Genomic DNA, 20796 nt, shown 5'->3' with positions numbered 1-20796 from the left:
GGCGAGTCTGCAGTACACAGTGAGTTCCAGGCTAGCCCGGATACACAGTAAGTTCTCCTAAGTAAAAAAAAAAAAAAGATGGGGAGGAGGAGGAACATCAACTTAGCTCCAACTAAAATACCAGAAAACCCCCAAAATTTAAGTCTGGTCTCAAACCCCTCAGAAACCTGTTTTGCATCTGGTTAGGGGCTAAGAATCAGAATGCAGAATCTGTGTGGCCCAGGGGGACCCAGAGAAGTAACTAAAACACCCTAACGCGATAAGCAACAGCAAGCGTGTGACCATGCACCTTCCACCGACGGCTGCTCCTTCCTCGATTTGAACCCAGGAAGGAAACTGCCGCCGCCCCCCCCCCCCCCCCAACCCCAGTCAAGTGTGGGAATCTGCAGCTTTACACAGGACGGAGCCTCAGTCTTTTGCTTTGTAGCGTTCTTTATGGCACGAACCACGAACGCAATGTGTTTACACAAACAAAACAATTGTACATCAGCATCTTTACAATATTAAAGGAGTCATATACAAGTCTACAGGCATTATACACAAACGGGCAGCCGGCCAGGGCACCCCATCCATCAGTTCTCTGCAGTCCCTCCACTTGGGAGGAGCTAGGGGAGATGTGACAAGGCCAGGGTGTCCATCTTTTGGGCCTGTCGTCTGGGAGACAGCAGGTCTGTGAGGACCTCTCAGGGCCAGTCCTTGTTGGAATGTGGGGTTAAGAGCACTGGGTAAGCTTGGGTCTGTACCTTACTGACAGGCTAGTTTAGTACATTTAATCAAAACTTGATGTGCAGATGAGTGTGGGAAAATTGGATCTGGGGCAGAGGGTGGCTCCCTGAGCTGGGGACCCAGAGATTGATGGTGACAGATGGGTCCCTTGGTAGAAGGGTCCATTCCTGAGATAAGCTGTGGCCCCATGCTGACTGGATGGGTGGAGACTTCTCCAAGAACCCAGATGTGAGCACAGTCAGTTGGGACTGGAAGCTCCTGGGCATGAGCAGGTCAGGCGTGCACCAAGTACAGCCTGGGACGCAGGGGGCAGCAGAGTGTCTCAGATGAAAGTCACAGAGTCACTTAGCCCCCATAGCCCTCCTCCTCCCAGCTGCCCTGCCCCTAGGGGGCCCCATTCCATCTCCAGCAGCACCCCGCTGTCACATCTGTCCCCACAGCCCCAGCTCAGCAGGCACCTGGGCCTGAACGCCGGCAGCCCATCCTTTGCAAGGCTTGCTGAACGTTGGACTGAGAACTGAGCACCAGGTAAAAACAGCGGCGGTCCTTGCTGGCCTTGCCGACCTGTGCAGCGACAGTTAGTTGTGTTTTAAATACTGTAGAAAAATAAGCCATCTCCAACGCGAGGAGGCCTGCTGACATCCAACAAGCGTGGAGAAGAATAAACAGCTGCTCTGAAGTGAGCCAGCAGAGGACGCTGTACCAGACTGAGGAGCAGAAGGGTTGGAGGCTGGCAGCATCCTTGCACCACAGCATCTCTGGGTCACATCAACAGTCCTCCCATGGGGATGCCTCTGGTACCCCTCAATCGGCTGCCGTCCCCGCCCTCAGTCTTGTGCCCAGGGTGAAGCACCAACAGGCAGGACTCCTCAGCACTATTTCCATGTCTCTGGGGTTGCCCCAGGACTGAGGGGGTCTCAGGTGGGCCCTGAGGCAGGGCCTAGTCCAGGGGTTCTTGTTTTATCCGGACGGCAGTTGGGGTGGGCTGCGGTCGCCGCTCCTCCCGGCAAAGCACATACTCGCTGAACTGGGAGGAGTCCACACCACCCCCGCAGGATGCAGCCACGCTGAACCCCCTCTGAAACAGCCTTTCTAGGACCTGCAGGGGAAGAAAAAGGGGTCAGCAGTGCCTGGCTGTCGGAGTTTGCTTGGCCACGTGGGCAGGCGGGTGCCAGGCGAAGCAAGCTACCTTCTGACGGGTTTCAGTGTCTCTCACTGACATTACCAGCCGGATCCTGCCCTTCGTACGGCAAGGTGCAGTCAGGTCGGGGCCCTCAACTTATCCAACCAGGGTGGCTGTGCTATTCCACCCAGGCTACTCCTTCCAACTCTCAGGGGTGTATAGCCAGGAACTGGGGGAGCAAAAGGGGCTTTTGGGTCCCTTCCCTGTTATCTAGAGTGTGCCCTACGCCATCTCCACACACACACATGGCCCTAGGCACCCCTTCTCTCGATCTCCTGCTCCAATAATGGAAAGCCCCTGCCCCCTAGCCTCAGGGTAGCCACCTGCTTCCTGGAGCTGAGTCCCAGATGGTTTGAGGCCTGAGGGCTCATCAGCTCAAAGAGTTCTAGGTGGAGGGAAAGAGGGGGAGTCCTTTTGGTGTGTGAGTCTCTGTAGGCCTACATGGCCTCCTGGGTTTATGTCTCTGGGAAGGTGGGGGCTGGTCTTACATCTCTGTCCAGCAAATAGCAACCTCTTACTCAGAGCCTACAGGAAGTGGAGGGCTTTCCCCAAAGGGCCCTTTCTGTCCTAACCCCCAAATCTAAGTGTCTGTGAGTCAGGAAAAAGCTCTCAGAAACAGGGAGCTGAGGCAGGAGGAGCCGAAGTGCACATCAGGCCCGGTTTACACAGAAGATCCTGTCTCAAAAAGAAAGAAGTGCTTGAGGCAGCTGCTGCCTGCCAGTGGCCCCAGGGCCAGCCTCATGGGAAGGCTCCCTGCCTTTCCTGGTGCCTGGGTTTAATTTGAATCCAAAGTCAGCCTCTGCATGTTAAATGAAGCATGTTCAGTTGAAAATACTCTGGGCCTTTTTTTCTTTTCTTTTTTTTATAGAACATCCTTTTAGGGGAAAAAGAAAAGTACAGATCAATTTTTTTAAGTCCATCCCCCAGGCACCATCATTTAATTATGAGCAAGGCATAAATTATGCATCGGCACATTGTTGCCTTTTCTGTACGGGGTTCGTCCATTCCATTCTGGGACCATGTCTCCCTCCATCTCTCTCTGCATCCTGGGGCCTCTGCGGGGAGGCACCCACGGCCCTCACCTGCACAGAGTTGAGTCGACAGTAGCCATTGAGGGGGAAGCGGATGACGTGCGTGGGGTCCTGGTTCCAGCCAGCGTTGACGGAGTTGCACATGACATCCCCGGTCTCAGGGAAGACCTCCTCAATGAGGGCTTTCTCGCCACTGAGGGCGATGCGTTCACCCAGGTCGGGGGTAACTCGTACCACCAGGCAGTCGCAGGCCCGGCTACGGCGTCGCTGCTCTTGTTCCTGCTGCCAACGCTCCAGCTCACGAACCATGGGCTGCAGCTGGTAGTACCGGGCCTCCTCATACAGCAGGTTGAAGTCCTGTGGACAAGCACACAGCGTCAGGGAAGCAGGAGGCCGTGCCATGTGGGCGGCTCATCCTGTCCCCAGTGGGGCTCCTCTCCCTCTCCACAGATATCTTAACTCCCAGGTCACAGGGTGGACTAGGATGGTCATTTCCACTGTAGAGAGGAGCAAAGACTCCAATGCCCCAAACACCAAGAATCTAAGAGCAGATTGGGGCGCACCTGGTGAGACTCTCCTCCTGGACCTTCAACTGGATGACAAACAGAAGTGGCATAGAAAGAACTGGAAGCTGCTGCTGGTGCACACGCCTTTAATCCAGCACTCGGGAGACAGAGCCAGGCGGATCTCTGTGAGTTCGAGGCCAGCCTGGTCTACAGAGTGAGTTCTAGAACAGGCTCCAAAGCTACACAGAGAAACCCTGTCTCGAAAAACCAAAAACAAAAAAAAAAAAAGGGGGGGGGGAGGGAGGGAGGAAAGGAAAGAAAAGGGCAAGCTGGAAGCTAAACTAGAGGGTGGGGTCTGGGTTTGTGCTGCCTTCCTGGAAATCCACCCTGGACCTAGGGCATCGTGCCCTTGCCCAGCTCCCACGCAGACCTTCATGGATTGCATTTCAGCCTGGTCACCCATCAGCCACAAGGCCTATGAACCTGACACTGACCTTCCCGAGCCAGCTTCCCCCCTTTACAACGAATATGAGCACTGGACCCTGAGAGGCAGAGTGAGATGAAAGGACAAGGATCGGGTGAGTGCCTGTCCTGCCCAAGCAGGTAGAGAATATGACAAGGTCCCTGGTAAGGAAGGTCCCGAGACAAGGTCCTCACTAAGCAGTCCACTCACAAGAACTGTCACCTCAGACCCTGCCACCAGCCCTGTGGTCACCAATTCTCGAGTGGCCTCTGCCCATGACTCACGCCACTCAGTGGGACTCGGTACATAGGTGGTACCTGAGGGTCCCAGGGGAAAGGCAAGGGAGGTCAGCCCTCACAGCACAGCCCGCCCTGAAGGCCCGGCGTGCATCTGTTGTCGGCCCCAAAGGCCTAGAATCCCATCATCTGCACCCACCATGAGCTGTGACCCTGCCTTCTTAACATAAAAGTCTCCTTGGGGCTCCACCCCAGGTCTCTCTTCTCCCAGCTCTCACCAGCTTCTAGAGTTTTATCTGACACCTTTATGCCAAACTCTTTCCCCAAGCCTAGAATGTTCCACGCCTACCTAGACTTTCACTCACTGACTCAGGGCTGAAGGTGTGAGCTGGGCACACCCTCCAGTACCTCCTGACCCAATAACCCACACTCACAGACTCTGCACCCTCTCCCTCAATGCCACTCTCTCCTGACTCCCAGCAAACCCAGAAACACAGTGGCCTAACTAGTAATGAGCCTGTTCCCGGCATCGCTACATCAGGGCTGGTGTGGTCCTCCCCGTTTGCAAACCCGATCATTCTTCCCAGCTCTCAGCTGTGCCAAATGCCGAGGCACCCACCAAGAGCCAGGCGTCACCAGCGGCCTCCCCTTCCTGGTGCATCACCAAAGCCCCAGCCGGCCCTTCCCTCCAGTGCCATCCCCGACCCTCACCAAGGTCCTCACACCTGTCTTCTTACTCTCATCCTTACCACCTAGCTCAACACTGTCCTTCCAACCCATCCGGGCCAGGTCTCCCCATCATTTGACTAGCGCTCTATTCTGTTTATTTGTTTTGAGATGTGGTCTCACTATGAATCCCTGGCTGGCCTGGAACTCTCTCTATAGACCAGGCTGGCCTCAAACTCACAAAGACTAGCCAGCCTTTACCTCCCGAGTGCTGAGATTAAAGGCGTGCGCCATTACTCCTGCTGACTTTTTTTTTTTTTTTTTTAAGATAGTGTCTTACTCTATAGGCCAAGCTAGCCTAGAACTTTCAGCAATCCCCCTGACTCCGTCTTGGAAGGCCTGGAATGAAGTTTGTTCCTGGTGGGATCCACCATACCAGGCACGCACCACTTCTGAAGCACTGGCCCCATGTATTTGAGACTTATCCTTTATTTTCTATTCTTCCTTCGGTGTAGCTCTATTTTCAGATCAAATTCAGTTGGTGCCACAGAGTAAGCAGGCTGGATGAGAAAGGGCCCGGGGCTGCTGGTACAGTGGTCTCCGCAGGAAGCCCCAAAGCAAGGAAGCACAGAGACTGACATTTGCCAGCAAGAGCCAAGCCTGAGTTCCCTTCCTCCAGGATTCCCAGGACTTCGGAGGGGCTCAGCACTGAGGCAGGACCACGAGGAACCAGATCAGCCACCTAACACAAGCTCATCCCGAGTCCTGGGAGCAATGTTTGTTTAAAGGGTGACCACCTGGCTCTTAGGGGTTTTCTCCACTCCAAATTGCCAACAAGGAACAGACACATGGACCCCTAACTCCTCTATTCCAATGCACAGCAGTCCTTAAACACAGCTAACTAACCTGGGGTAAGTGCCAAAGCTTAATTGTTGTTACACCCTGATAAATACGCTGAAGATGTGAGGAAGCAAAATGAGTTTAGAAAAACTGATTTAGCCCTCGGCTTCATCGGTTAACTTTTTGTGGTTGCCATGACAACTGTGGGTCCATTTATTAAGTCACAGCGTCCCCTGTGTAATGTCACGACACAGGCAGGGCAAGGGTGCCGCCGGCTGCGGACTTACCTTGAAGTCATCTGGAAGCAGCAGTTTTGACGTCCGCAGGAAACTCAGGATGTAGCGGAAAATCTCCCCATCCCGGTCGATGAAATAATGTTGCTTGAGACTGTCTAGGACAATGGGCTCCGTGCCGTTGAAGAGGCGGCTTATTCTGGGAGAGATGGGCAAGATGGGATATGAGGAGGGGAGGGCTGAGTTCACCTGCCCCACCCCCAGCCCTCAGAGCTCACTCAGCTGGAGCAGCAAGAGCTCACCCTTAGAGACCTTGCCAATCCTGACAACTGTCAGCACACACACGTGAGGCAGACAGGCTGCCTCCACACAAACACTAGGGCAGCCATGTCACACACTCCAACCACATTCATGAGCTATAGGCAGCTAAGGGACATACCCAGCTCTGTCTGATGGCCCACTGACACAGATTACAGGCAACCTAGACAACCACAGCAAGACACAGATAGCCACACAAACCAGCTGGTCCGAACTGAACACACACACACACACACACACACACACACACACACACCCCAGAAAGATGTGCCCAGAAAACATGCGTCGACCACCCGGCACTCCAGCTCCCAGCCACACACCTGCTAAATGTCTGTCAACCAGCCAAGTCTCTGGGGATACACACCCAAGCCACATCAACCAACATCAGATAACAGCACACTCAGACAACAGGCACAGGGTCACAGTCTCAGGCAGTGACACTCACTAGCTAACACAAGCGACTCAGAGATACGAAGTCTCAAGTGCCCCATAACTGCTCACTTAAAGAACCACAGGGGAGAGACAGACAAGAGGGAGTGTGTGTTTGCATGTGGACTACCCCCAAAGCGTGTGAGCATGCGGTCTTAAGCTCTGGACAGGTATCCATATCTAACATATCACAGCACGTGACATCTGGTGAGAGGCTGGGATAGGGAAGGAAGAGAAGTGCCTAGGACAGTGCCTCAGACACAGGGCCTGTGGGAGGACTTGGGGGAGCCCCTGAAGCCCCAGCTAGTGCCTCCCTAATGCACACAGTGGCCAAGTCTGGTCTGGCTAACTGCTCTGCAGATCTCAAAGGCTAAGCTAGACAATCAGCAGCCCCAAAGTGGGTTGGGTCAGCTAAGAACTTCTCTTGGGAGCAGAAGGGAGGTGGGCAGTGTCCTTCAGGGGCTGGTTGACTTCGAGCCAGGGAGAGCTGTTCCTAAGAAAGCCTTGGAGGCCGAGCGGTGGTGGTATACACCTTTAATCCCAGCCCTTGGGAGACAGGGGCAGGGAGATCTCTGTGAGTTCAAGGCCAGCCTGGTCTACAGAGTGAGATCCAGGACAGCCAAGGCTACACAGAGAAACCCTGTCTCAAAAAAAAAAAAAAAAAAAAAAAAAAAAAAAAAAAAAAAAAGCCTTGGAGAACAGGGAACTAGGGATTAAGGGGACTTCTTGGCTCGGCCTGCACAAGCCAGGGCCCAAGCCCTTCACGCCTGCACCAACCACCCTACCCCTTCCAAGAATCCTCTCTGTCCTGTCCCTCCAGCCACCCACTCCCTGCTTAGTCCAAGTCAGCCACTCCCAGTCACAGCCCTGAGTACCCAGAGCATACCCGTTGCCAGAGCTGAGAACTCAGAGCCCCCAATGTCCTTCTTAGGTACCCCCAATCCACACAGCCCCAAGTTCTGGGGGCCATGTAATCACTTGTTCTCATCTTGGGGACGGGACACGGCCCAGCCTGTCCCAGGGGGGCAGTATAAAGGGCAAGGCTGCCTGGCAGGTGGGAGTGAGCAGGTCAGAACCTGTGGTTTAGAGGTGTGGAGGCCTGAGCCTGAAGAACCAGAGGTACGACTGGTAAATATAACTCCTTAGGGTTCCACAGGCTGCTGGTGACAATGTCCTCCCCAGGACACAGGGAAGGGCAGAGGCGAGGGCCCACACCCAGGTGGCTGTGCCTGGCTCTCTCTGGAGGGGTTACATGAGGCTCTTGACACTAGCTCCCCTGAATGCAGGCCACCCTGACCAGTCAGTAACGCAGGATTCCAGCGCCTGGTGACCCCGCTGGACACCCCTGTGAGTTCCATAGCTCATTTGAGACCTGGCCCTGCAAAACTTGAACATTTAGCTGTGGAATAGGGATGGGGAGGGGGGCACCCCAAATCCCTGGACATAGACGTGACTAAGCCATGATATCCAGTGCTAGGGCAGATAGCTGAGGGTCCACACCCCGCTCCAGCAAGGAAGAGGTCAGAGGCATGTGCACAGGTGAGCCAGCAAATTCGACACCTCAGCCTTCCCAGGAACTCTTTCTACCCTCCCCAGGCTGAGCTCAAATGTTCTGTGTAGCAAGCAAAATGCTGGGTCTGGCTGGGTTCCAAGCTGCTCTGACGTTGGAGTTGGCGGAGGCCTCCCGAGCATCCTGTCGGTCTAGAGGATTCCCAGTCCACCCACAGTCCAAGGCTGGCAGGGTTCTAGGCTGTCTACTGAGCCAAGACAAGCAGGTTCTAGATCTTTCCATGGTTCAGCGTCTTTTCTGGGACTAATGGGAGCAGGATACCTCCTCTTAAGACAGAGGCCCAGCAACCACCAGGAAACACTTATCATTCACAGGTTCTCATGAGCAAGCTCCCATGTGACCTCCTGAGTTCTGTGGGTGGCTCCATATGTCCCTGTGGGAAGCATCCCTATACCAGGTCTCTGAGGGTGCAACTTCGCAGGTCCCCTGTGAAAGAAGCTGGTGCACTCACTTTGGTGGCTGGGACTTGCACTATCCAGCCACTTGCCCTGATTATAAAGGCGTCATCATACTGACTTCATCGTCCTCTTAACTGTCCTCTTAACGTGCCCACTCTGGCTGCCTTTCCAGGGAGTTATGTGTGCAATGGTATTAGTTCCAAAGCTCCCAGCCACCCTCACGTGCTGCTCCCGTGACAGCATGGGGCTGTGTCAGCAGCCGCTAAGTGACACCCAGTCGGTAGGGCACGGGGAGAGGCAGACCACGAGACCACTCAACCTCAGCCCACGTGCTCAGGTTGAACCAGAGGAGGCGTCCAGCACCATGCCCACAGGGTCCAGAAGGGGCATCTTCCACACATAATAGCTCTGTAGCTCTCCATGACCCACTGCCTTTACTGTCTCATAGGTCACGTTAGTCTTTGCTTTAGGCCTCAACTTCAGGCCTAGTGAACAGCTCTGCTGAACCAGAATTACCTAGGCAGAAGGACAGATTCACCCTGAGCTCAGCTCTGGTAAAGTATCCCCTCTGGGCATACCCAGGCAGTGGAGGGTCCCACATGCCACATCACCAAGTCCTCAGCTCCCCAGAGAGAAAACAAGCCTCCCTGCACAGTAAGTCGATAAGCGTGGGCAAGCGACACCATGGGACAGGGAGGAGGCAATGCTCCTCAGTCCCCACAAGCCACTGGAGACAAAAGTGAAGGGAGCTCTCTCCCTGCCCACCAGGCCTGGGGAGAGATGGCTGCGGAAGGCCAATGTCGGATTTCAGGAAACACCCTTCCAAGAGTCTCTGTAGGCAAAGATTTTTATGAATCTCACTCACAAACACCATCAGTCGATTAAGGGTTGATGTATCTCACACAACTCAGGAATGCCGCAGAAGGCAGAACCGAGATGAAATGAACAGAATTCATCTCGGAGCCTCGACAGGGCTCTGCAAGCAGGCACGTGGCTAACGCACTGTACAGCCTCACGGCCCCTGCCCTGCCCAAGCTCCAAGTTCATAAGGACCAACACACTGTACAGCCTCATGGCTCCTGCCCTGCCCAAGCTCCAAGTTCATAAGGACCTCGTGCCTAGTCTGTGTTGCCACTGTCTGGACCAGACACAAAATCTACTTCCTGCATCCCCTTCTCCAGGGGCAGTCCTTAACAACGAGGGCTCTGCCCAGACACCTCTGTGCACTGAAACCCTCTCGGCTCTGAGCATCCACCCTGGTGATGAGCCCTCAGTGTCTAGGGGATTAATTAATTTCTCTTCTTATTTTAAATGTATAAAAGAGAGGTGACGCCTGACAGGCCGCCCTCCCACCGGCCGATGGTGCTTGCTGCTCTGCCGGGAGCAATCAGCATGGGCCCAGCAAGCTGCGCAGTGTCACCTGTAGGAGATGTTCACAGAGACACAGCCCGCCCACCCACCCCCACTAGTCTTGCCACCAGCTGCCAGGCCCAGGTGTGTCCTTGGGAAGTAAATCCACAAGAAGTAAGAGCAAGCAAGGTGGCCCACTCAGCATCATTCTGCTAAGGGTCAGTCCCTCCAGGGATGAGTCTGAAAGTCCCCAGTCAGGGTCCTTGGTCACAGGTAGTTCCACACATTACAAGGTGTTGAACTCACGCTCAGCCACTGTCAAAAATATCCCCGACTGTCCTGCAATTTCTAACCCATTGCTGCACCCTCCAGCTCCAAAAGGAAAGCTTGTTCCTAGCACTCAGGGTCAAACTGTGACCACCTAAACAAAGGAGGGTATAACCGTGCCTTTTCCCATGGGAAACATGTCCACCCACACCTGACTCCTGAGTGTCACTCTGTGAGACTCACCAGCCAGCTGCTGGCCAGGCTCATGTGGGACTGGCCCTTTAAGGTCAGGAACTCCATGTTATACCACAAAGGCTACTGGTGCAGGGTCAAAAGCCCCAGTCAGACGTGGCCTTCGACAAACACGCCATCTCTCAAACCATCAGGAGTGACTGGCCTTGGCATAGTGCCCTGTGAATGCCCGGGGTCTGCACCACATGCCTGACCCTGGGAGTGGAGCTCTTACCTGGAGTCAGGGTACTTGGTGAGTGTGGCCAAGCTGCTAGTATACATGTGACCGCCCACATCGATGTGCACAGGTGCGTTAGCTTTGGTGAGCTGAGCTGGCAGTGGGATCCCCTGGGCAGCCAGGGGAGACACGGGCGACCGGGTAAGTGACAGCCGGGACATATTTCCTCCCTCCTAGAGATAGAAATAAATGGAAAAACAAGGGTTGCTAAACCTCCCTTTATTTCAAATGTGATCACAGATTTAATCAGATCACTGCTGCTTGTGCCTGATCACATATTCAGCTGACAAATTATGGCCACCACTGTAATTAAGTGTATTTGCATCATTTTCTTCAAAGTACTGGGGGTGGGGGGGTAGGGAGAAGGATGCTTATTAGCAATAAGAAATCAAGAAAAAAAATTTTTTTTCAAGGTGTCAGCCTCCAGGGGCATAAAACAAACTGCAAAATTCTAATTAAAGGTCGCGGGCTTATGTGTTAGATGTGAAATATCCCCTGACAAACGAATCACCAATTTGTGAATTGGGATTCAGGGGTTTTTTGCAAGTTTGTCTCAGTAACGAGACACCTCTAAATTAGTGACTTCCTCAGCACCTAAGGCGCCAAGCTTTATACATGTAGTAAATTTCACATCAAATTAAGAGCATTTTCGTTTCAAAAAAAAAAAAATACATAATCGTACAGTCAGTCGATATCTATCTCCTAAGTGCTGGGTCCCAGAAGACCGGCAGCTAGTGAGCAGGTTCCCTAGAAAAGAGCAGAGGGCCGAGGGGCTGGCCCAGCCCACCCTGCAAGCTCACCGCTGTGGTGCCGCAGCCGCCGCCGCCGCCGCCGCCGCCGCCGCCGCCGCGTGCGTTAAGGGAGGACCCGCTCGGCCGCTCCTTGCGGTGAGGCATCTAGGCTTCCATCCCTGCCCAGAGTATCTGTGGGAAGCAGTGACAGGGGGCTTACCCTTCAGGAGCCACGGCAATGGATCTTCCCTGGGGTCAGTGATTTTTACAAAGATGCTGTCTGGGATCCCATATACACCAGGAAGCCTTCCCAACACTCTACACCCCAAAGCAGACCTCCAGGCTATAGCATCTCTCTCTCTCTCTCTCTCTCTCTCTCCACACACACACACACACACACACACACACACACACACTCTCTCTCTCTCTCTCTCTCTCTCTCTCTCACACACACTCATACTCACACACGTTTTCTAGGCAGCTCCATGTCTGCTAATTCGGCTAATGACAGCCTAAAACATATGCTCGCCATTATTGCCCTGCAATGTTTCAGAACAAATCTGATTTCTTTGGTATTTTGAGTTAGAGCCGTGTTACCAAGCGTGTCTCCTCTTGCATCAGTGGAGAGAACCTTGGGGGAGTGCAGCTCCCCTCAACTGACTGGGGAGCCCAGGACCTCTTACCACCCAGTTAAGATGCAGTTTGCATAGGACACCCCTCTTCTCGACAGAAGCCTGGGCACAGAGATGAGGACGAGTCACAGGGAAGCCACCAATCACCTAGAGCTCCCAAAGCAGACGGAACCTGTCTTTGTTTGCCTACTCTGCACCTCCCTGCTTCTCCACAGACCCCTGGAACGGTGCTGCCTGAGCCTAATGTATTCCAGACCCCCTCAGGATCATGGGCCCTTGAGGCATTCAGAGCAGGCCAGACAGCAATCAGCAAATGGGCTTTCTCCCCTCCTCCCCAGAGCTACTTAGAGACTTTCCTATGTGCCACAGACACCTGAAATAAAATTGTGCCTCAGTCCCCAGAAGCTCCCCCAGGGGCTTTTTATGGGACCCATGCAGAAGGGTGGAGAAGGGTAGGTTTCTGGCTTCTAGTTACCACTTCCACTGGCTTGGGCGGTCTCGAAGGGAGATAGGGACACACACACACACACACACACACACACACACACACACACGGGAGGGGGGTTTCCACAAACATAACCTAGACTTCTCTGACATACATTTAACTCTTATGGGTCAACTACATGGTAACCTGGGTTTTCTATTAAACCCTCTCTTCTGGATCTATGCCTTAAAATTCGGCATCCAATGATACAACATTGGACTCAAACCCTCAAATGTAAGAAAGGCTCCTCCCCTCCTATGCCCTGGGAAGTTCTCTGACCTGAACTGTTTGGGGTGAAGGGAGGGTGTTCTGTCCCCATGGGGGTGGGCGGCTGTCCAGTCCCCCGTTTTGGACACTCCAGGTCACTTATCTCAAGGAAGCTTTTGAGAAACCAAAACAGACCCGATGGCTTATCCAGCCCTGGGAGGGGGTGGGGATGAGGGAAGATGCACTAGGGGTCTACAGAACTAGAAGGAATTCCCACCCAAATTCCACCAAAGCACCACGTTTTCCCCACTACCAGAGCCCAACTCATGAGTGACAAGCAGCATCAAGCACCCCAATCTCCCAAGCTGCCCGAGCGTGTTTCCCACAGCACAAACCAGAAACTCACCATTGGAAGCCCCAGGCCTTACGCCTTGACCCGAATCTCCACTGCTCCCTCCGACAAACGCATCTGCGGTGGACCACGACCCTGCTCCTGAGACCACTGCTGAGATCACAAGCACAAAAGTGAATTTGATAGGGGACACAAGTTCACTGCACCAAACACCACCACCCAGACGCGGCTGAGGCTTGGCCAAGGCGCCTGCCTGTTGCAGGGACCTCCGCGGGTTTGCAAACTGGCCCGGCGTTGACCCGCTTCTCCAAGCTGTGGTGGGAGACCCGGGTCCCGCGCCCACCCGCAGCCGAGCCCCGCCCGCCTGAGCAGAGGGAAGTGAGCAGAATGCCACGCTCATTTACACACAAAATGATTTTGTGTCCCATTGTGTTCGCAGTTGTTCAGCTCTCTGGGGGTGATTAAACTGGCTGAGCTGCGGCAGCTTGAGACGATTTCACTAAATCGCTTCTTCGTGAAGTCGCTTCTTTGCTAAGCTGTTATTTTAACCATAAAAGGTAAACAGAAGGCGCCTCTGAGTTCCCTTCAGCTCTCCGCCCTGGGCGCCTGCCCGGAGCGACAGTGCCAGGGGCCTGCAGGACTGTCCAGGGGGTGGACTGGGAGCAACGCGGCGGGCCACCTGGTGCGCGACAGCCCCGCCGCAGAGCCCGCCGGCCCGTGTGAACTTCGGGGCTACAGGAGACGGCTGGGCCGAACCTCCGGCCCCGCGGGGCGGGGTGGCCAAGGTACCCTAAGGGCCCAGCGAGGAAGGGGTGGGAGTACGGTGGGGGCGGGGACAAAGTTAAATCAAGAGGCAGACACTTCAAGACCACAGATGGGAAGCTCGCCTAATTAAGGACGTAAAAGCGCTTTTGTTCTCAAAGTTTATTGTTGCTTGGATTTAAAAAAATTAATTGAAACTAATGCTGTTATTCACTCGTGCAGTTAAATTCCTTCATGCACATTTGAGACACGGAGTGAAAACTTGAAGGTTTTTATCTTCCTGCAGTCCGGGGTTTCTAGAGGGAGGGCAGAGAGGCGCTACAGTGGCGCGGAGTGCGAGAATGAGAGTGTCCGCATCCAGGTCAAGGGGTGCGTGTGGGCAGCGGAGAGATGGAGGCCGAGGTCCGGTCTTGGGACCACCACCAGTACGTCTAGCATGGGACTCGTGGGGTGGGCGTCAGAGGACGCACATCTGTCCCGTTAGAGACTTTTTTTTCTTTTCTCCGATTTGGGCGCCAACCCGAAACCCAAGCTACATGGAGCGGGTTTCAGACTCAGGAAAGTCACCGGCTCTGCAGGTCACTCCAGCTGGTACTGGAACCAGAGTGCGGAGGACCTGGACGCATACACCGCGCGGCAGGAAGATCCGAGCCGGGCAGAGTGGGGAGGGTCCACCCGCGGCCAGGACCAGCCCACGTGGGCACCCCCCGCCCCGTGCGCGCCAGGCCTTTGTGCTGGGCGCCCCCACGCCGCCAGCCCCTGCGCTCAGCAGAGGGACAAAGCAGCCTGCCTCCCCCCCCCCCACACAACTCCCAGCCCAGGTCCCGGCCCCGGGCCGAGTGACTTTCTCAGCATTGCAGCCACTTTGGGAACCGGGGGTGTGCGGCGCTGAGCGGTGGCCGCCCGCGCTGGGCTTACCTCGGAGCCGGAGCGGCAGATCGGGCTCCGGCGCAGCCCCCGCCCCCCGCAGCCGCCGGTGTCGGGCGCCCGGCGCAGCCTCGTCGCCTAGTGCTCGATGCGCGCGGGTCGCTCCGGTCTCGTCCTGGAGTTACTTTCTCTCTCGCCCCCAACCCTCCCCCCACCCACCCCTCCCGCCCCGGCCCCCGCTCCGCGCGGCCCCTCGCGGCGCGCCGCGCCGGGGCCTCCCCTCCCCGCCCTCCCCTCGCCTCCTCCCTCCTCGCCGCGGCCGCCGCCGCCTCCTCTTCGAGCCGCTCTTCGGCTGCCCTCCCGCCGCTCCCACCACCTCTCCTCCCTCTCTCTCCAGCGGCCTCCCCCGATGGCTGGGGGAAAAAAAAAAACAGCCCCCCAAACCCAGCCGGTAGCCTGTGCGCCTCGCCGCGGCCCAGCCCGATTGCAAAGGGCAGCGATCCGGTTCCAAATTACCCCGGCGCGGCGAGCGCGAGCAGGCGCGCGCGGGCGACTCCTGGCTCCGGGCTCAGCTGCGCCTCGGGGCAGAGGATTAGAGTCGCAATTAGCTCCGCGCGCCCGCGCCTGCCGCGCTCGGCGACAAAAATGCACCGTTCCCCCACCACTACCACTTCCTTTCCACCTCACGATCCCCACCCGTGGTTCCTGGAGGCCGGTGCCTGGGTGCCGGGGGGCTCGGCCAGGACCCTTCCGGGAGCGCTGCGCCCGGGCCCCGCGCCCTCTGCGCCCCAGCCCCCCGCCGTCCGGCCACGCGGCGCCCGGGCCTCCTCCGGGCTCGGGGAGGGGGCGGGGGAGAGGCTGATTTTAATCATTGTCATTTCATCTGATGTAATATTTCCCCGGGCGCTTTCAGCTGGGCATAAATTTTCGACTCCCAAATAAGTAACACAGGGCACGTTTCTCACATTTCTCGACTCCTCGGTTACAAAGAGGAGAGAAGCAGCCGCCGCCGCGGCGCCCCGGGGCTGAGGGCGGGACTTGGTGTGGGGAGGGGAGAGAAACTGGGCTGCCAGGCGGCTTACCTCCCTCTCTCCCTCCCTCTTTCCCGGGGTCTCGGCCCCGGCTACCCCTCTCCCGGGGAGCAGCGCCGCCCGTGACGTCTGCGGACACGCGGTGACCACCGCGGGGGAGGGGCGCGGGGCACCCGGCCGGTCGCCCGGGGCCACTCGCGCCATTTCCTGAACGAGCGCGGCGCGATGGAGACGGCGGCGGCCAAAGGTCCCTGCGGCGCGGGGCCTGCGCCCAGGACGCCCCTAGCTGCTCCCCGCTGCCCCTTCCTCCTCCTCCTTCTTCCCTTGCGCCCCGCCCGTTCCTCCTTCTCGACCATTTCCCGGCTCCTAGGAAACGGATCGTGGCCGGTGCGCCTTGCCCATACTGCGCCCCCGCCTGGTTCCCGGGACACCCGGGCCAAAGCCAGGCTTTCGGCTAGGAAGGCGGGTGCGCTCCGGCTGGGAGCGGCGCCCCGGTCCCCTTCACTGGCTCCGGCCGGGCCTGGGCGCCCTCTACTGGCCAAACTCCTGGGGGTGCTCTCGAGGCCAGACCCGAGCACTGTGGAAAGATGATGTGGGGGGAGGGAGAGGACCCAGTCTCCCCTGATTCAGGGGACCTCTAGTGCCAAGAAAGCATCCCGACCGCGCGTCTGTAACTTCACGCGGGAATAAGAAACTTTCCTCCTGAGGGATTTATTTATTTATTTATTTACTTACTTACTTATTATCTCAAACTACTGGAGAAGGGGGAAATTTTCTCATTAAAGTTACATCCCTGCAGTTAGTTCAATTACTTGATATATGCAGAAGATGTTGTAAATTTATAGATTTAAATAGCTTACAAAGATGCCGCGGGCCTCATCAGTTAATTTCCTTAATTTATGGATTTTAAACTGCTCCAAGAACAGAAAGGGGCCCGGGAAGTAGGTCAGGGATCTGAGCTGTGGGGGCCATGGCTGCCCACATTTGCTTCTCACGCTCCGGAACCCCCTGGGCTCCTAGCTGCTAGCTTGGCTTAAAACAGTGCTCCTCTTCTGGCTAGCATCTGACCAGGTCCAGATCCCCAGCTGGATGGTCAGCTCGCGTCCCCGATGTTTGGACAGTAGTGGAGCTTAGAAACAGCCAAATCCTCCGGTGTTGAAGAAGCTGACCCTTAGAACAAGGTGAAAACAACTCTGGAGGGACTGCACTCCTCCCTGCCTGGAATGCTCCCGGGAGCTGGCTGGAGAGCGAAGGCCCTCAGCTTCCGGAATAGAACTTTCCCATGTCTTTGAAGAGGGGAGAGTGAGGAGGAAAGTACGCTTGGCTCGCTTGAGGACCAAGGACCCTCTGAAAACTACTTGTCATGGCCCTAGTGGCCCCCAGCACCCCTCACATCTCCTCACCTGAGTGGCTGTTGGTGGGTCTTTGTTTTGTGTTCCATACCGGTGAATACATACATATAAATTCAAACTCAAAAGATTGGCATGAACTCAACTCTTTTAGGAAGCCACATGGCGATGTGATCAGGACCGGTATTCATGATTTAGCATTCCTTTTCCCTCTAGATGAAGTTTCTAAGATTCACAAGGCACATGTCAAGGACGGGTGTATAAATGGATTTTTATTTATTCACAACTCCACGACTAATTGCTTCCCTTTGCCTCAAGGCCACGAGATTGGTTTTAATATGACACTTCAAAAGTATTCACAGAACTCCAGAGATAGCAAGTGTCATTGTCTAAGAGACAAATCTCACCATGGTACTGCTGACCCCGAAAAACAGCGGGTTTCATTTTATTTTAAATTCCCACATGTTCTTTTTTTAAGTTTCACTTGATACCAACGATATTAAAAATGCACAGTTTAATCAGAGCAGGTGCTGGCCATTCTGAAGGACCTTTATTTCCCTGATGCTCCCAGCTTTCTCTCCATACTCCACTTACTGAAATGCTGAACTCCGTGTGTGTCTCGCTAAGGAGCATCAGCTTAGGTCGTAGTTTCTTTCCAGTGTAACAAGTTCCTGGCTGAGCGGCTGGAGAGAGCTCTGCAGTTGAGTCCATCTGCTGCTCTTGCGGAGGACAGGAGTTCAGTTCCCAGCACCCATGTGGCAGCTTACAACTGCCCGTAACTCCCTTCTTCTGGCCTCTGAGGGCACCTGTACATGACCCCCTCCCCCAATACATAATCTCTGCTAGCTAAATGTCAACCACCTCTTACACCTAGAGAAGTTGACAGCCCATGACAGGTGTTTAGTGATCTGTGGGACTGACTGCAAAAGGGGTACATTTGTAGATCGAGGGTGTATAATCAGGACTGGAAACACATTGGGACATCTTGTGGACTCTGTCTTTCATGACTGCAATCCAAGAGATGAAACTGGATGAATCCAAGCAGAACTTGTGTCATTTAGATTTGACTAGTGCTTCAGTCTCCACAGTCTGCAGAGCAAGGCAGATCTGTGCTCTACTTTGATTCCCCCCTTTAAGTTTCCACACAGAGCACCAGCCAGGGCAGTCCTGTTAGCGGCAGGGTGCAAATCCAACTAGTGAAGTGTAGGGGCGCAAGCAAGCCTGTAATCCTAGCACTCAGGGCTGAGGGCTGACGGTGGTGGATCCTGAGCTCTAGGCCACACTGAGACCCTGACTCAAACAACACCTCTCCAAACAGGCCCTTACTTAGGGAGAGGAAATAAACTTTAAATAAAGTGAGTTAGCCTACTTCAACATTCTTAGGATTGTTAGGACTGGATCGACAGATGGATAGACTGAGGTGCCTTCACCCTGGTGGAAGGAGGAACAGGTATGCAGGCTGGCCCAGAGCTCACAGATTGATCTTCATTTGGCCTCAACTCCACCTTGTAGACCCCTGAATTTTTTTCTTTAAACTTTTTTATTTTTTATTTTTATTTTTATTTTTTTTGAGACAGGGTCTCTCTGTGTAGCCCTGGTTGTGTTGGAACCCACTATATAGAGCAGGCTGGCCTTGAACTCAGAGATCCGCCTGCCTCTGCCTCCAGAGTGCTGGGATTAAAGGCGTGCGCCACCACTGCCTGACTTGAATTTTCTTTAGAAGATTCTAGAGAACTTGAAGACCAATGTGAGCAATGAAAATGGAGACTGAGATAATGAGCTGGTGGCCCATGTCTGCAGTCCCAGCACTGAGGAAGTAGAGGCAGAAGAATCAAGAATTTAAGGCTAGCCTGGGCTCCCATCTCCAATGTGCTAGGTGTGGTAACCCACATTTGTAATCTCAGCACTTTGGAGGCAGAGGTAGGATGATCAAGAGTTCAAGGCCAGCCTTGGCTGCATCATAAGGCCAGCCTTGGCTACATCGTAGATTTGAGGCTAGGCTGGGCAACATGAGACAAAATGCCAAATAAAAATGCGGAAACACGAAAGCTTCACAGCTACCTAGACACGGTTGGACAGAGGGGAATTATCTCAATGACCTCCCATAGCCTTCCCTGCCACACCCTGCTGCCCCAAACTGGGTTTCATGCCAACAGACTTTGAACAATCAGACTTATCTCCTGGCTCGGAGTCCCTTGCTTGAGAGTGAAATGAACATTGGGCCAAGATGGACTGGGGAAAGGCAAAGGAGATAGGCTTTGCGTTCAGACTTAGAGCCCGGAGAGTTTGTGAGGCGTTTCCAGGACCCTTGCCAATGCCCAGCACAGTGCCACATGCCTCAACTACCAGGGGGTTGAAGCCAGCTTGGGCTGCATAATGAAGCCCTGTCTTAGGGAATATTTAAAACTTTAGGGCTGGAGGGACGGCTTGGGAGTTTGGCACCTAAGGAAATGAATACCTTCCACTGGACTCTTGGGGCCACTAGCCCTCCAATGTATAAACTGCCCCCACATACACATATACACCTAATTTTAAAATACTGAAAGTAAGTCAGGGGCTGGAGAGATGGCTCAGCAGTTAAGAGCACTGTCTGCTCTTCCAGAGGACCTAGGTTCAATTCCCAGAATCCACATGGCCATTCACAGCTGTCTGTAACTCCAGTTCCAGAGCTTCTCACACCCTCACACAGATATACACACAGGCAAAACACCAATGCACATGAAGTAAAAATTTAAAAAGTAAGTCAGATGTGTATCTATACATACAATTTGAATTTTTGGGGGGGAGGGGCAGGGTCTCTTAATGTAGCTCTGGCTGGCCTGGGATTCCCTTTGTAGACCAAGCTACAGAAATCCACCTGCCTCCGATGTGCTAGGATTAAAGGCATGCTTCACCGAGCTCAGTATAATATTTAATTTTAACGAAGTTCCTGGAGCCTGAGACAGAGACGGCTTAACCGGCCTTTCACCTACACCCTCAGGAGATGATGCTCAGAGGTGGGGGCGGACAGGCAGAATGTGGCTACTTCCAGGCAACCAAACCAGGCCACTGGCCCCAGGCCAGCACCTGGGCTCCTCTCAGGGCTCACTCCTCTCTAGGGAGCTGCTTCAGTGGGGCCTTGAGTAGCTCCCAGCAATGCCTCCAGGCATGGGGGATGGGACTGCTCCCTGTCAACTCAGGGAAAACAGGCTAGTGGATTTCTACTTAAGCTCAGGCCTGGCATTTGTGGGAAACCCAGGGGCCACCTCCAGAGTCAAGTGTGTAGTAAAACTGTGTGTGTGTGTGTGTGTGTGTGTGTGTGTGTGTGTGTGTATGTGTGTAGGCTCTTTCTGGGGTCCTCCTGTTAGGACAACACAGGCCCAACACTTGGGTCCTGTTGCTAAGTGACTTTCTGTGTCTTCAGGTGACTATCTGGTCTCATAAGACACAGGGTTCTGTAGACACTTTTGCAAGAGTTCCAGGGAATTTTTCCCAGGAAGAATTACAGGCCATGAGGAAAGTGACCTTTGGTCTCTCAGTCCAGTCCTGGGGCTCTTTTCCCAGGACAAAGGTGTAACAAAAGCTCCCAGGATGGCCCTCTGTCCCTTCCCAGACAATTTCTTCTCCTTGGGTTTGTTTGGAGCCTGTGTGGGGAATGCGTGTCTACCTGAGTAGCCTTAGGCATGCTATCTCCTGTCTGTCTTCACATGCGATGTG

General features: G+C 54.5%; 1 protein-coding gene across 4 annotated transcripts; it reads right to left on the bottom strand.

The window, feature by feature from the left end:
• Positions 1-414: 414 nt before the first annotated feature.
• On the bottom strand, positions 415-14890 carry Kctd15 (potassium channel tetramerization domain containing 15). 4 transcript variants are annotated; one of them, XM_059275019.1, is made up of 7 exons: positions 14772-14890; positions 13146-13241; positions 11486-11608; positions 10683-10858; positions 5939-6083; positions 2992-3297; positions 415-1825 (listed from the first exon to the last, which is right to left on the bottom strand). In XM_059275019.1, exons 3-7 carry the CDS (start codon positions 11579-11581, stop codon positions 1667-1669), a joined length of 882 nt encoding a protein of 293 aa, XP_059131002.1. In that variant the 5' UTR covers positions 11582-11608; positions 13146-13241; positions 14772-14890; the 3' UTR covers positions 415-1666. The 4 variants fall into 4 exon arrangements, with proteins under 4 accessions (XP_059131002.1, XP_059131009.1, XP_059130996.1 ...); XM_059275026.1 differs by having other exon boundaries at positions 13146-13244; positions 14772-14885; XM_059275013.1 differs by lacking the exon at positions 14772-14890 and adding an exon at positions 13500-13756 and having other exon boundaries at positions 13146-13244.
• Positions 14891-20796: the final 5906 nt, after the last annotated feature.

The sequence above is a fragment of the Peromyscus eremicus genome, chromosome 1 (genome assembly GCF_949786415.1).
Source record: "Peromyscus eremicus chromosome 1, PerEre_H2_v1, whole genome shotgun sequence".
NCBI classification, from domain to species: Eukaryota; Metazoa; Chordata; class Mammalia; order Rodentia; family Cricetidae; genus Peromyscus; species Peromyscus eremicus.
Note: the sequence above shows the minus strand (reverse complement) of the source record. Positions and strands in the feature narration are given on the sequence as shown.

What these genes read in the sequence shown, in the direction of transcription:
- Kctd15 (XM_059275019.1), bottom strand. Translation starts at nt 11,581, where the DNA reads ATGCCTCACCGCAAGGAGCGGCCGAGCGGGTCCTCCCTTAACGCACGC. An exon ending in GCGGCTGCGGCACCACAGCG is followed by an intron (nt 10,859 to 11,485) that starts GTGAGCTTGCAG and finishes TTCTATCTCTAG; the next exon opens with GAGGGAGGAAATATGTCCCG. An exon ending in GTCGACTCAACTCTGTGCAG is followed by an intron (nt 1,826 to 2,991) that starts GTGAGGGCCGTG and finishes CTTCCCCTGCAG; the next exon opens with GTCCTAGAAAGGCTGTTTCA.